The sequence below is a fragment of the Centrocercus urophasianus genome, unplaced genomic scaffold (genome assembly GCF_019232065.1).
Source record: "Centrocercus urophasianus isolate 14NV4802_14NV808 unplaced genomic scaffold, USGS_Curo_1.0 seq_27, whole genome shotgun sequence".
Taxonomy (NCBI): domain Eukaryota; kingdom Metazoa; phylum Chordata; class Aves; order Galliformes; family Phasianidae; genus Centrocercus; species Centrocercus urophasianus.
In genome coordinates, this window is record NW_024884833.1 from 6,150,212 (window position 1) to 6,165,396 (window position 15,185).

Consider the following 15,185-nt stretch of genomic DNA (forward strand, 5'->3'; position numbering starts at 1 on the left):
GTTAAAAAATAGTGTAAATCAGGAATTGACTTGCAAATTAAGCTGTTCAGCTCTGGCAGCAAAAGCTGAGTTTACAATTACGAGTCTCCAAGGTAGCTGAAGCTTTCTTCCTCTTGAAATGAAAGTGTTTTCTAGTTCTGAACGAATTGCAACTCTTCTACAAAACTTCACGGTTTTTCAGTAGAGAGGCAAAGAACTTCATGTTTTTGCTTTCTCCTGAACCTGCCCATTTCAGTGATAGCTTTTGTCTTTCTAATTAATTACAGACTTTGATCAGTAATGCTTGAGCTGAAGTCCAGCCACTGATGCATTCTTTAGTGCTCCTCTTCCCCTTTGCAAGTCTTTTGTGTTGAGGCATTGTGTTACTGGTGAAAGCAAAACTTTTCTTTTTTCCCCTCTAGGGCAACCTAGTGATGCTATTCTTGGTGTCACATAGCATGGCTCTAACCTTCTTTGTTATTCCTTGGGAAAGAAACTGGACTCTTACCAAGATAAGAAACCTGATATAGGTAGAAGTCTTCAAGTAAGATATCCTCTTGCCTCATCTCTGTAATGCATACACTGAGTCTTACTGCGTTAAGAGGACACGAACATGTGGTTGAAAATGGGAGAAAGAGAACTACAACTTGAGAGCAGTTAGCTGGAAGCACAGAATGAAGAAGTTAAAGCACTTCATTTCAGGAAAAGCAAGAAATCAAAGTGAAGTATGGCTGGATATCTAAGTCTTGAAACTTCCACAGGTATGTGTGTCAGGGAAAGTTATAGAAAGGAAACATAAAGCAAACTGCTGAGTCACAGCAACAAGTTACTCGGTCAGTTACTTTTAATCATTGCGTGAGACTATTGCAAAATCTGGAAACAGGTGTGTCCAGTTTTTCACTATTTGATCAACCAGCCATCCTTGGAAGTAATAGCAACAGCTTGCCTAGACTAGGGCATAACTTAGACCACTACTTTCACTGTTTTCTCTGCACTTTGAGTCCTTCTGCTTATGCTTTAAGTAGTGAATGACCCTAATGAGAATATGTTGGCTATCTAAATCTACGTAGCAGAAAATTGTTCTGCTTGAAGATAACGTGAGCTTTACTGCACTGATGTTTTTTATTTGTTGAGTTGTGATTGTTTGTTTGCTCGTTTTTAATCTGAAAACATAGACAGCGTCTTTTGCAGGATTCCATAAATCATTAAAAGTATGCCATGTGTTTGCCAAAGGAAATCCCTTTAAGGATATGGATAGCCTGAAAAATGTTTAACGGTTGTAAAACATGTATGTCTTGTAGCTGTTAAGCTTCTGAAACCACTGAGGATGTAAGGACGTAAAGAAGAATATTTACAGAAGTTAGTTTTAGCTTTATAGGGAGCAATTCCCAGTAAAAGCCTCACTGTAGCTGCACTGTATTAGCCTTTGAAGCTCCTCTTTGCAGTTCTTGTAGGTAGGAACCTAGCAAAGCTATTTGAAACCTCAAGCTATTTGAAACCTTATTTTTTTCTGAATAGCTCCCACAAATATCTACAAATAAAAATTAGGATTTAGCAGGAGGAAGAAGAGTAAAGTCACTTTCTTGTGAATTTTTGTAAGTCCTGAACTACTGTAACTACTGTGATGTATAAATGTGGTTGGTTAATGTGTGGGATAGAATACTGGAAGATGTTACTGGTGCAATATGCCTCATTGTGGTTTCTTTTTTTTTTTTTTTTTTTTTTTTCCTGTTCTGAATATCAAAGTGTAAGCAGGACGTAACAAGGAAGATCTTCCTGAATAAAGAAATTATTGGTTTCTTGAAGTTCTGATAAAACCAGAAAAAGCAATCGCCTGCATATCGCCTGCACAATGTTAACTTTACCCCTGAAGTGTGTTCTTGCAGTTAGACTGAGCAGTGAAAGACTGGACTGTGTTCCAACCTTAAAATCATGCACTGCACTAGTGAATGCATGTTTTTAAGGATTTTTTTTGCTGTTCTGTCTGTTTTTCCTTTTGTGTTTTAAGCTTGAAGTAGTAATTCTTACTATGTAAAACTGTTCGCTTTGTTCCCTGGATAATGTAGAGGAAGAAAATCATTAATGTTTGGTATATTAATGAACTAAAACTTGAAACCCCACTGATATAAGAAAATCACAAGTCGTAAGTAGAAACAGACTTTGCAAATAAAAATTTGGTTTTGATTTTTGTACCTACACTGAAGCTTATACCATAATACGTTTGTGTCTTTGCAGATAACTTTTTTTATTCAGTCCTGGCTGAGCTAGTGCAACTCCTCTGTGTAAAAAAAACAAAAACAAAAGTAAAAACCAACAACCCAGGCCTACATAATGCTTAGTAAATGAAGGAATAGGTTGTGCAGGAATGAGTAGGTCAAAGAGAAAGATTGCCTTTCAAAATCACTGTATGTGCCTCGTGCGTGTCATTTGCTAAGTCTGATGTATGTGTCATTGCCTTTGTTCTTCTAACTTTTGTTGTATACATGGTCATGTAAGATAATTATATGTGAAGACCTTAAATTCCTTTGGGTTATGATGACTCATTCACCGTGAATGAAGTGAGTAATGTGACATTTCAGTTTAATTTAAAGAAAACAGAACAAATGCTGCTTGTAGTCATTTTATAGTTTTTCTGCTTTCTTCTTTGTGAGATTCGTAGTGCATGTACACAGCATACACTGTTAACTTCAAAACCATTCTTCATGATTAACTTCAAAACCAATCTTCATGATTGAACCAATTCTGTTAGGGGGAAAAGGTCTTAAAGGTAAGTCCTCTAACTTCAAAATACTTCCCTAGCTGCACTAACTGGTGATGCACAAATCAGAGAAGAGAGGTTGTGCTTTGAGCCTTGAGTGCCTGTTGTGTCCTTTTAAAACTCCTTAACTTTTGTTTAACTCAAGTGCTTGCTTGAGAGAAATGAAAATTCTTTTATAGCGTTGTGGCATTTATAGCACAGGTAAAATACTTTCCAAGCTTGATATGTGGCCTGCGATACTTCCAGCAAAGTTGGCAGGTGGTGTTCTAGTGATTTGTCAACTATAGATAGATACCTTTTTTTTTTTTTTCCTCTTTTTTTCTTAAGCAGAGACTATGGTGTTATTCAGCAGTGCATTTTGTTCAGCGGTAATGGATGTAATCTAATAGAAAGCTCTTCTGAGTTGCAGAAGAGAAGTTTCTTTCAGGTTTTGCTATCAACATTTAGTTATCCTACCCAGCTTTTTTTAGTCCTTGAAGATTTGTCACCTCTCTGTTTTGTGTGCTGACTTTCCTCAAAGGGACGAAGACTGGGTTGATCATCTGAGTTAGAGTGCCTGCTTTTGAATTGCTGGAGTGTTAACTACAAAGTTACTGCAGATGACTCTGTTTGTGTCCCTGCTCTTTTTGTCAGCACTCAGTGTTGTTGCTGCCCTAGCCCTGTTAAGAAATGACAAAGGAAGGAAAAAAATCTCAAAAGAAAGGGAAGCATTAAAATCACTGCAGTGGGGAGTTTTATAAATTGAGAAGAGTGAAGATGTTACAACATGGTGTACTTGGGAAGAGGTTGTGATAGCTGATGTTTGTTTGTTTGTTTTTGTGGAGTGAGAAATTGTGAATTCCAGTGCACTCTGAATGGTGATATCCTGTGTGTGCATACACCATAGCAGCTGGGTGTAGGTGGAGCGATGGGGCTGTGCTGATGAGAGTCATGTGGGAAATATTGTCTGACTTTTTTAAAGAGTTCAGGAAACAAAACAGGTTTGTTTTTATTTTCAAGAGAATGTATTTATTTTCATTATACTAAATTGTTTGCAACTAAATAAAAAACATTTATTAAGAGTATTTTACATTGGAGTAGGTACCCACCCTTCTCCTTGATATACATGCATATCAAGGGGTTGGACTCAATGATCCTTATGGGTCCCTTCCAACCCAAGATATTCTATGATTGTATGTTAATATACGCAGAAGTGAATGTGTTAAACTTTGACAAAAATGGATGTTTATAGTAACAAAGGGTAATAGCAATAATGTGAAGAGCACAATGGTTTTAAACAGTAAATCCATACTGATTTATGCATTGTGTTTCCTTTGCACTGTGGATTCAGTACTCATCTTTGCCTTCCGAATGTTTTCAAAGTCCTATCATAGATTAACTTTGGCTTCTCCGAAGGGATAGTTCTTCAGATTTTTAGATATATTGGACACTGTTAACAACATTGGCTGAAACTTTTAAACACGAATGTTTCTTCCCTGCTTTTTGTGTTATTAGCTCAGCTGGTATGTTCTTTGAAATGAACATACTTAAGCACTTTTGCTATTTAAAGGCTGTATATTTATTCCCAGAAAATCAAGTTTACAGTAAATGTTTTGTCTGAGAACTCCACCAATGCTGAGTAACACAGCAGAGATATTTTGGTTGTTAGATGATAATTATAAGGAATGTCTAAATATGGGTCAGCCTTCACATTTACTTGCCAGCTGGTGAATGATAGTGTTTCATCACAAAATCTCAGGCTTCCTATTCTTCAATAGCTTTTTGTTGCTGGAGAAAAATGCTTATTGATGTATTTGTCTGTGTAAGTAGTATCTTTATGATGCATGATCTTTCAAAAATGTTTTCTTTGGGAGTACACATAATGATCTCATTTCATGTACATTCAGGCTTTAACGGATTCAGATATTTAGTTCTCCCATATATATGTTCAGGGCTGTAAGTAAGCACAGCAGGAAACAGGGGTAAGGTAACTAAGGATTTCAAGAGTTGGAAATGCAAGGTTTTTAAAATACGTTGCAGAGTTCAGAAGAGGGGAGAAGATTTCTTGGTGTTGATGAGCTTCTGTGATTTAAAAAAAAAAAAAAAAAAAAGTATGTATATTTCTTGTTGCCTCACAAGTAACTGAACAGTTCAGAATAAAAGAAATAAGAAAATATACATTGGATATACAGTGTTAATATTCTTATCTGAGAATGAAGGTTATCTTTGTCAGTGTAAATTTCAGCAACAATTTCTGTTTTTGGAGGAAGAAATATGGGGGGCAGTTGTTGACCGTTAATGCAATTTCTGAGGTTGCTGTTACCCATTTCTTTGTTCTTTGTCTGTAAAGGTTTTTCTTAAACAGTTGACAATGCAGAAAGCAGTTCTGAAAGCTGAAGGCACCCACTTTAAGGCATTTATGTTTGATTTGTGTTTGTAGTAATTTCACTGCAAGTAATCTGTGAAGTGGTTGCTGCAATGGAGATGCAGAAATAGCATATAGGCAAGGTCTTGGAGCATTTGCTGCAGAAGGGCTAGCACAAACCCTCATTGCAAAACTGCTGCAGATTAAGAATTTGATAAAGGCTGGTGCTGCGTAAAGAACAAAAAGCTCATCCTCTAGCCTCCTTATTGGTGAAGCATAAAACAAAAGCCAACAAAAGCACAAAACAAAAAACAACATGAATATTCAAACTGCTATCAACCATGTGGTTTGGACTTTTTTAAAGCCATCTTGGCAAAAGAGTGTTTCTTAATGAGAAATTGGCAAGAGGATTAAAAGACAGTCTTTCTGAAGTGTTAATAAGCTCCTGCCAAGCTTCAAAAGCAGCAGGGAGAGAATGAAAATGCTGACATGAAACCAAGTGTTTTGATGCTACTGTCATGAGCTGGATAAAAATGGGAGTCATCCTCTCAATAACTGGGAATGTGTTTAGTGGGGTGGGTATAGGCTGTGGAGTTCTGAAATTGTAGATGAAGCGACTTAGGCTTCCTGTGATAAGGTTGTCAATGGAGGGATCTGTAGAGAGTGACAGTCTGTCTGCTGCTGTGTTTGTACACCCAAAGATGAAAAGATGTAAAACAGTTCCTCAAAATCAGCAAAAGGGGTATTCTACACCTGTAATATCAGGAGATTTTCAAGAAGCATGTGCTTTTCTGTATTATGAATAGCTAACAGAAACAAAATGGAAGTATGATTGTATGATCTGGCAAATCTGTCTGTAGAGATTCTAGCAAAATAATGTTGGTTCTAATAACTTTCAATTCTTAGTAGAGAGAACAAGTATCAGACTTTTTAGTTTACTTGGTTAACTTCTGAGCTGAATTTGAAATGGAACATCTTTTTGTCCCTCCTTTTGACCTCTCCACACAAAACACTGTCCAGCCCTACCTGCTCGAAGAACAGCAAAGAAAAACCATGGAGAAAAAAAAAAAAAAAAAAAAAAAAAGCACAAAAAATCCTACAAAAAAAAAAGTCTAGGATTTGGGCTCCCAGATGGCACTTAACTGCTGGACTATTGTCTCTTGTCTTTTTCTTTACTGTTTTATTTTTGTTTCAGGCTACTATATTTGACTTTGCTCCAACAGAGTTTCCAATTACAGAAAGCGTTCTCTAGCAAAGAATGTTTCCAGGGCTGCAGATGTTTCACTCATTACATAATACTGAGCATGGCTAACCTTTAAAACTTGCAACTGGGGCAATAAGTACACTTCATAATGTACTTCCTTTGCTATGAAAACTATTGCTAGTTTTCTTATTATTAATGTTCTTCTGATATTTTTATTACTAGTTTTCTTTGTGTGCTTTTTTTTTTCTTTTCTTTTTTTTTTTTTTTTTTTTCCAGTGGCTGGAGTGGTTACTTCTTGTCACTGAAAGCCTGGTGAAACTGGCTTACTAAATGAGTATAGTTGCTTGCTGATCATCATTCTTCCTTTCTGACATATTTTCAATTTCTGTTTTCTGTCCTTGACTGTAGAACTTCATTTACTGGTACCAAACTTGTCTTCAATTGATTCCAGCTGCTGTTCCTCCGGTCTCTGAAGGTCACTTCAGAATTTGCATTTTGGCCTCATAGTCTGTAACCGCTCCAATTTTTGTACTATTGGACAGTTCATAATTACTGTTTAAAAAAAAAAAAACAAAAACAAAAACAAAAACAAAAACAAAACCCACACAAAAAAAAAACCAAAAACCTGTACAGTATGGTAAATATAGCCTGCAGCAGGTTTTAGTTCTTACTATGCCCATTCCTCTACTCTGCCTCCAATTCTCTTTCCAAGTAGGATATTTCTGAGTGGCATCTTCATAGTCCTGACTATCTTGGGTCACAGGGTCTTTTAACCTAGTGACTTTGTCAGTTAGTTGTAATTCTTAAAGGTTTAAACCGTAACTGCAAGACTTTGATTCAGAAAGCTTTTTTTCTGTGTTTGATATAAGCATTTACATTGTAATGTCACTGACTGACTGTTCTACAGCAACAGTAACTGGATTTGCTAACGCCCTTAAAAACAAAACAGAACAAAACAACTAAGTTCTGCATCCTAAGACAGAATGTGATGTTTTCAACTTATCTTTAATTTTTTGCTGAATAATTTCAATTTATTAAATATAAAGTTGAAAATTTGACTAGTTTCCTCTCTTCTTTTGATTAATTTTTGTTTAAGCAACCCAGGGAATTGCACATAAGGCAGGACAACGAAATGCAAGGAAAATTCAGGGCAATAGAGATCAATTATATATTTTTTGTATATATCTTGCAAAACTAGTTAATTATTGCTAGGTAATTATCACTTACTACAGTAGTGGATTTGCAAAACTAGATTAATTTCATCACCACTCCTTTATAATATGAATCACACTGCTGTGTCATTTAAAAGCCCACAGTTTGAATCTGGAAAGAAAAGCTACGTTGGCAGAGAAGAGAGGCTGTTTCCAATTATTTGCTGAGCATTTGTTACTGATGCTCATGGAAAATCTCAGTAATAAATCCTCACAGATACCAAATGTCTGCCCTAGTCAAGCTTTAAAAAACTATTGATATCTTTAGTTATATTAAATGTTCTAGCTGTGGTATTTTATTTAGCCTTTGGTCTTTGGGTTTGAAGTATGTCTTCTTATTTGGTGCTGAGTTTTTGTATTTCATGAAGTTGTTTATTTTTCAGTATTTCAGAAGCTTAAAGCAAAAATGTTTTTATTCTCAAATATTCAGTTTGCAGAACTAAGACACCTGACTGTTTCTTGAGGATGGGGGGAAGGCAGCTGTTTCACCTAGTCGTATTCCAAGATTTGGTGCCCTTACTTACATAGCAGTTTTTCACCTGAGGTTATTTGTACTATAAAGCCTTGACAGAACTTGTTTTCTGGATGAAGTTCAACTAGGTGATTTAAAAAAAGAAAAAAAAAAAAATTTAAAAAAAAAGAAGAAAAAACAAAACGACAAAACATACTGGAAGAATACTTCATTTAAGTAATTGACATAGTGTTTATCTCTTACTTTGTCCTCAGATTTGTTTTTCTGGTAATATAGACAACTATGAAATAGTCAGCTTGTGTTTTGTAACCTTCGTAGTTACGCAGCCATTACATTCTCAAATGTTCACTTGAAAACTTAATGAAGGAATAGTCCCGTATTTGCATATGTGCGTGTTCAGACCCAGTCACAAGTGACATCCAACCATTCTTGTTCCACAGCTGGCTGTGTTAGGACAGGTAGAAGGTGGGCATTGCATGTCTATGAAGTTGTTTTCTTAACTCTGTTTTTGAATGATCTTGTGAGTTAGTTGAGTGACTGTTTCATTTTCTAGTTTGACCAATATAATATGCATTCTAAAAAAGAAAGTCTTTGAATGCACATCTAGGGGTTCTTTTTCTCTTGTTGCAAATTGCATGTGACTAATAAACTGTTAACTGTTAATCTGAACATGTTCGACATTGTTGAATGAGTTTATAATGTTCCATTCTGTAATAGTCTTAAATTGTCCACAGGTCATGTGAATGCCCAATTTCAGCTAATGCACCAATTTCAGCTGTTGCACACACACCAAATTGAAATGAATAGGTAGGAGCTGCATACTTACCTGAGCACAGAGGGGCTTGCTTAGTACTGGCAGTATATGGACAAGCATAAAGATGTGAGCAGTGTTAGCAAAGATGCGTTGAAATGGAACAAATGACTGGAGTGCAAGCTCTTTGGGAACCCTGCGTGCATCGTCCTTTGCATTTTGGCTCTTAAATTACTGGTGACTCTCTACTGCTGATTATTTGTGCCAGTTATGCTTAATCCTGTGAGGGTGCATCTGTGTGGTGCAATCAAATCTGCATTTTGTGTTTTAAAGAAGTCTAAAACAAACTTTGGTTGCTGAGTCCATTATTGTGTTCTTTGTTACTTTTCAAATTAACTTTGATTATTAGCTTTCATGTATTAAGATCTCGTTAAAGAAATACAGAATTGGAGGCACTTAGAATGAGAGCTTCTCTTTTCTTGAATACAGTTAGTATTGAGAACTACCTTTCTTACTATGGGTGTGGAATGCAAGTAGGGTAGAATGCAGCCTGAAGAAAGTACTATTGTTTGTTCAATGTTATGTTGTTGATGCAATTCCACTACTGTGGAGTTGTAAAAATATTGTACTAATTGTATCAGTACAAACTTCATGAGAGATAGCGGCTTCATCACGATTGTATTTCAGTTTGATTTTTCTTTTTTTTTTTTTTTTTAAACTAACAACCTAAGCTCTTAGGTGTCAGTACCCTCACTGGTGATCAAATGTACTAAGCTCGGGCCTTAAGGTTCTGCTTTCTCCTGTTCATAGTAACTAAAATGCCTTGTTGTGATTTAGTATCACTAATATTTGCAAAAATTGGGTTTTTTTTAGTCAATGCAGTTAACTTCTTTGCACAAATTTTGTCGTGTTTTCATCTTTACAACTGCTGCATAGAGACTTTGGTATTTGAGATGTGTGCAGAAGGAAGAGGAGGTGCAAGCTGAAGGACTAGCGCAGCCTAGCTTTATCTCTTCGCTGTGCTTTGCCAGTTGTATATTTAGCTTCATGAAAGGCAATTACAAATCTTGTTTTACCTTCTTTCTGTTTTGAATTTTAGTTTAGCTGTTACTAGTTCAAGAAGTAAGTTGTCTTGCTAGTTACATATATTAAACTCTTTGACTTTTGTTTGCTAAGTAGTGCTTCTAATGTGAATCAGGGATGTTTCCAAAGTGACTCAGTAGAAGAATGCTGCACTGTTTGCAGTGGTAAAAAATTAAGATTTCTTAACAAGCGTAATGAAGATTCTTTTTCACAAAGGGAAAATAAATTGTTCTTCCCATTCTATAACCAATAATACCATTTACTCTTGAACAAGATGAAAGAAAAGCCAGTATGAATAGAGAAAAAGATGCAGATATCTTCCCCCTCTGCACCACAGAAGGGAACTTTTCTTTTTGAATTTTCAGGGTTTTTTTTCCCCCTCTTCTCCTTAGTTCACTGGAAACAGTGAAGAAATCGTAAGTATAAAGACTTGTTTGAATAGCTTACTAAGTTCTGTATTGTGGAGTTGGTTGTTTATCCCTTTTTGGTCTATGAAGTTTTGCTTCATGCAGTGGCTGAAAAAGCAAAGTAATGCTTCTGTCTTACTTGTATTTTAGCCAGCAAATTTCCCAAGTGTTGCGTATGACCTCCTGACAAGTTATCTTGTCCAGCAGAATCTTTGTTTTTCAAGCTAGTGTAGTGAATTCACTGTCTTCCCTGGTCTTTAGGATAGCTTATTTTAGGAATAAATCAAGAGGATAGAGTGGAGGTACGTTTTTCTTCTATCTCATTTGCTGACAGTAGTGAAGTATGACTCATTTGCAAAACTTAGTGTTTGTTAGGACTCTTGAGTTGTGCTCAGTATCTGCTTTGCTTAAAGATCTTAAGCTGGCTGCTGGTTGGCTGATTGCAAAATAGATCTTTCAGACACAGTGCACAAAAAGTGATGAGATTATTCTTGAGTCTGGAGTGAAATTAATTCCTTACTAGCCTTGTTATAAAAATATTTTCTGTTTCGAGGAAAGTATGCCATCTTTATATAAGTTGGTCATTGTGCATGCAGTATGCTTGCACACAAATAGTTTGTAAGTAGTAGATTGTTTCCACACAAATTTCTTTGGTACCATCACTGTCTGGAAGAAGGTTGAAGTAAATTTAATTGTTTGCTAATTCATGCATTAATCATTTATCACATGCAGAAATACCTTTAAAATTTCACTTCTTTGACCACGTTTTCAGTATTTTCAATTAATTAGATTTCTGGATTTGAATTACAATGAAAAAAGGCTTTATTTTTGTCATTGAGGGTCAAGAATATTTCAATTCTTTGTGTTCTTATAGGTAGTGAAGAAAAGGTGACCGATGTAAAGAAAGAGTCTGTCTATCTTGTAAGCCTTCTGCTTTTTCAGGAAGTTGTTGCTGTTCATAATGAAATCACACTATGCTAAGAAGTAAAATGGATTTCTTCTTTTGCATGAAGATTTGCATATGTTTTGTGTCTAAAACTGTTTTCTATTAAATGTTAGCTTTCTACTGTTTTGATTTCAGTTCTTCCTAATGGATATTTCTTTATATTAAAAAAAAAAAAAAAAAAAAAGTTTAGCTTACTTTCGTGTATTTTTTTCCGGTGTGCAATATAGGCTTAGGAAAGACTTAGAAAATTCAATTTGAGGATATTAGTCTGTATTAAGTTTTCTATGTGGTCAGTGGTGTATTCACGGATGAGTAAATAAGGGGCTTTTACAACCAACATGATTTTTTTGTGTGTGTGGGGGGCATGCTAGTTGTCCTACTGAGACTTTATTAACTTTCTGAGAAGATGTAAGATAATCATTTCAGTTAGATGTTAACTGAACAAACCTTTTACATCCACACACACACACTCTTGGCGTGGTTTCATTTTAGTCTTTGCCTGTTGATACCCAATATTTGTGCCACTTATTTCTGGAAGTTGGAGGAAACCAGTAGTGAAGGATTTGCCTGTACACAAGCAGAGGACAACTACACTGCATGGGTAGATATTATTACTCCCAAAGGAGTGCATACACACAGATTTCGAAGGATAGCTTCTCTTTACTAGTGTCGAGTAAAGTACTGATTTATCTTCTTTAGTCTGCTTGTCCAAAAGCACATTCTCCTGTTCTGTTGTTGTTGTTCCTGAACTTATGCTAGGTTACCAATCGGATTTAAGAGAATAATTGAAAACTGATCAACTTATATAAATCATAACCATAGCTAAGAAAAAAGTGTAAAATCGTAGCTGTATTTGTATGCTCCATAGCAAAAAATTGCTACAGTTTTATTGATCCCCACTGGAAAAATTTGGGAAAGGATTCTCATAATTTCCATTCTAACCTTTCATATTTTAGTATTTAATTTTTCCAAGTCCTTTTCAATTAATTTCTTCTGTTTACTAAGGAAACCCACATTACTCAATTTTAAATAACGTTAGTGCAATTTCTGTTACTACAACTGTGGTCAAAAATAGAAACTGTTGTGAGCTTTTTAGCTTTGTATACTGTTACTGTTTTATTTCCTTCTCTATGTGTAAGCGTTTTAACTGTTAACATTGAAAGAACATGATGTTGAGACATGACAACTTGTAGGAGTAGTAAAAGACTGGATAATTTTAACAAGAAATTTGACTTTAGAAGAGCCATGCCAGCCATTTTGGCTCAGGACTTTTTTCTTTCTTTTTTTTTTTTTTTTAAGGGAGAAGTTTTTCCTTTCTCTTTTTTTTAAATTTATTTTTTATTTTATTTTATTTTTAGGTAAACTGAAACATTTTAGAATCGCGGTTTTATGATTAATCCAGTGCAAGGCAGTGCAGCTGCTGAAAGCTGCTGCTTTTCTGCTGAGATAGAGTCACCACATAATTACTCTGGTTGAACACTAGGCAGTCCTTGCCAGGTAAACATTCAGCCAGAGCAATTCTTCTTCCAGTTGATTTCGTAATTGCATAGACTCTGTTTCTGGTCAAAAGTGAGGTGGGAATGAGTAGTAACAGTATGAGGAGCGTCTTTTTAATGGAAGCACTAATTTATATGAGGTTAACCTGAAGCCATTAGCCTGTGCATTTCATGATGACTTATGTATCTGCGAAGAGTTTGATCACTATTGTAATGGTATTTATGACAGTAAGGAGGATGAGCTGCAGTGAGTTGTGAAGTTGAAAGTCACTCAAGCTTCACAAGCAGATATGGCATTGAGGTCGTTTTCTTGTTCTTCAAGAGATCTGAGGACAGAACATCTGACAGAATTGAACTAAACTGGAGAAAGGAGGCAAAATAGGCATATACTCCCAGGCCACCTTTCTGTTAGTGCATGTTAATGTCTGTGCAGTTACAGTGGCAATGAAGATCTTGTAAATATGAGACATTTCTCAATTTTGGTGCTCTTATGCACAGAAGAGATTGTAGAGATTATAAGGGACTCCTGGATCGTTCTTAAATATTTCTCCATCAGCTTTGAGAGGGACAGATATTTCATGAAAACTGATACTTGAAATTGTACTTGCGATATAGAAGTGCAGTCTGCCAGATAGTTTTGCTCATTAAAAAAATGCATTCCACTGTTTTAAAATCAGATGTTAAATGAACATGCTGAGTATTTGGAGAAAAAATCTTTCCAGATCTAGAATGTGCAGCTGAACAGTGATATATACAGCCTAATCAGCTGATGAAACATGGGCTTGGATATGTGATTTCCGTAAATTATTTCCAAATGTTAAAGTTGCCTGCTGGATGTGTCAATGCTGAATGTGTGCCTGCTATTAGGCCTAACATACGGAACAAAATGGGTGAAACATGCAGATGATAAACTAGTGAGCAAATAGTTTAAATTGTTCTCTCTTCTGAGAGGGAAAAAAAGTAAGTATAATTCTGTAGACAAATTACTTAGTAAATGATGCCAGAAAAATACAGATCATTTTAGTTAGGGGTACCTGCTTTTATTTATGGCCTGTGAAGAGCTTGAATGATCTAATAGCTAATGCCAAGCAGTTTTTTTGTGCAGCTGCTGTGTTAGGAACTTTGACCTCTATATCTCACTTAAACTTCCTTGTGCTAAAACACTTCTGTTACAGCACTAGAACTGGAATGTAATTGCCTGCTTATCTTTCTGAGGTTTTTTTTTTTTTTTTTTTTTTTCCTGGAGTTTTCCTAGAATTTTATCAAATTCTCTGAAGACTGTATAGAATTTTTTTTATTTGCTTAATTTTCTGAAATATTTTAAGTGGTGATAGCTTGACAGCTGTTTAGGAAAAGGTTTATTTTGAATGCAGTGTGTTTGATTTATTTCTCTTCATTTTCCTTAGGAGTACTTTCATAACCATGATAGAAGACAAAGGCCCACGGGTGGCTGACTATTTTGTAGTGGCAGGACTGACTGATACAGATGCTTCAAACCTCTTGGACCAAGAAATAAGCCGTCATGAAAGCGGTCCGAAGGCTCCAATCACTGACATTGCTGTGATAATTAAATCAGCTGGTGAAACTGTCCCAGAGGGGTACACCTGTGTGGAAGCCACCCCTACAGCCCTCCAAGCCAATCTAAACTATGGAAGTCTTAAGAGTCCTGAACTTTTTCTCTGCTACAAGAGAGGCCGAGACAAACCACCTCTTACTGACATCGGGTGAGATATTTGTGACTATTTAATTCCTCCTGTAGTGATGATAAAATCCTGCTCTTCACTGGTGATGCTGAAAACAGATATGCAAAAGATAATGGAAGCATATAGTTTGGAATATATATTACTTGTTTCATGTATCTGTGTGGCATTTTTATTCTGAAATAAGTTTTCAGTCTTCTGGTGAACTTGTCTTTTTGAAAGGAATGGGAAAGTTATAACTTGAGATTACATATATACCTAAATGTGGAGCAAGTCAAATAGGAGAAATAAAGTTCTCTGCTGCAGGCTTTATGAAAGGTAAGATAATATTATAAAATCAAGGTATACATGTAGAATTGTGCAAGCACAGAAATGTCATATCTAAATATGTGAAATCACCTGGAAGTGATAACTAAAGAAATAAATACTGCTATGAGAATTCGCTTTTAGCTCACTTTAGAGTGAAAGATATCGCTTGAAAATTGAAGTACAGTGAAACAAAAGATCTAAATTTAACTACTTGTCCAAGTGTCTTGAAGCCTGCGTTAGAAAGAGGTGAGAGATTTTACAAGGGTGCTTGTGAGTTCTGACATAATCAGCTGCAAACACTTTATATAGTTTGTTGACAACTCCAAAACAAAACAAAAAAACTTTTCTGTTTTTGCCCGAAGTATAGATTTCTACAGGTTTACTAGTACTGTAATTGTAAGCCTTTAATATATTGTACTGTATTAGAGCATCATGCTGTCTATGACATTTGCATGGTTCCTGAAATTATTCATTCTCTCTTGATTACATGTGATAATTTTTAAGTATACACTTAAATAACTCCAG

The 15,185-nt window shown here is 35.6% G+C and overlaps 1 protein-coding gene across 5 annotated transcripts in view; it reads left to right on the top strand.

The window, feature by feature from the left end:
• DENND4C (DENN domain containing 4C) overlaps positions 1-15,185 on the top strand; it is a 79,077-nt gene that overhangs the window by 4,086 nt on the left and 59,806 nt on the right. For 4 of the 5 annotated variants that reach the window (XM_042826978.1, XM_042826981.1, XM_042826982.1 and 1 more), the window contains exon 2: positions 14,058-14,375. In XM_042826978.1, coding sequence (XP_042682912.1) covers positions 14,074-14,375 — 302 coding nt within the window. In that variant the 5' untranslated portion in view covers positions 14,058-14,073. Of the gene's footprint in view, positions 1-447; positions 741-14,057; positions 14,376-15,185 lie in introns of those variants that run through there. The other variant, XM_042826979.1, reaches the window with a different exon arrangement.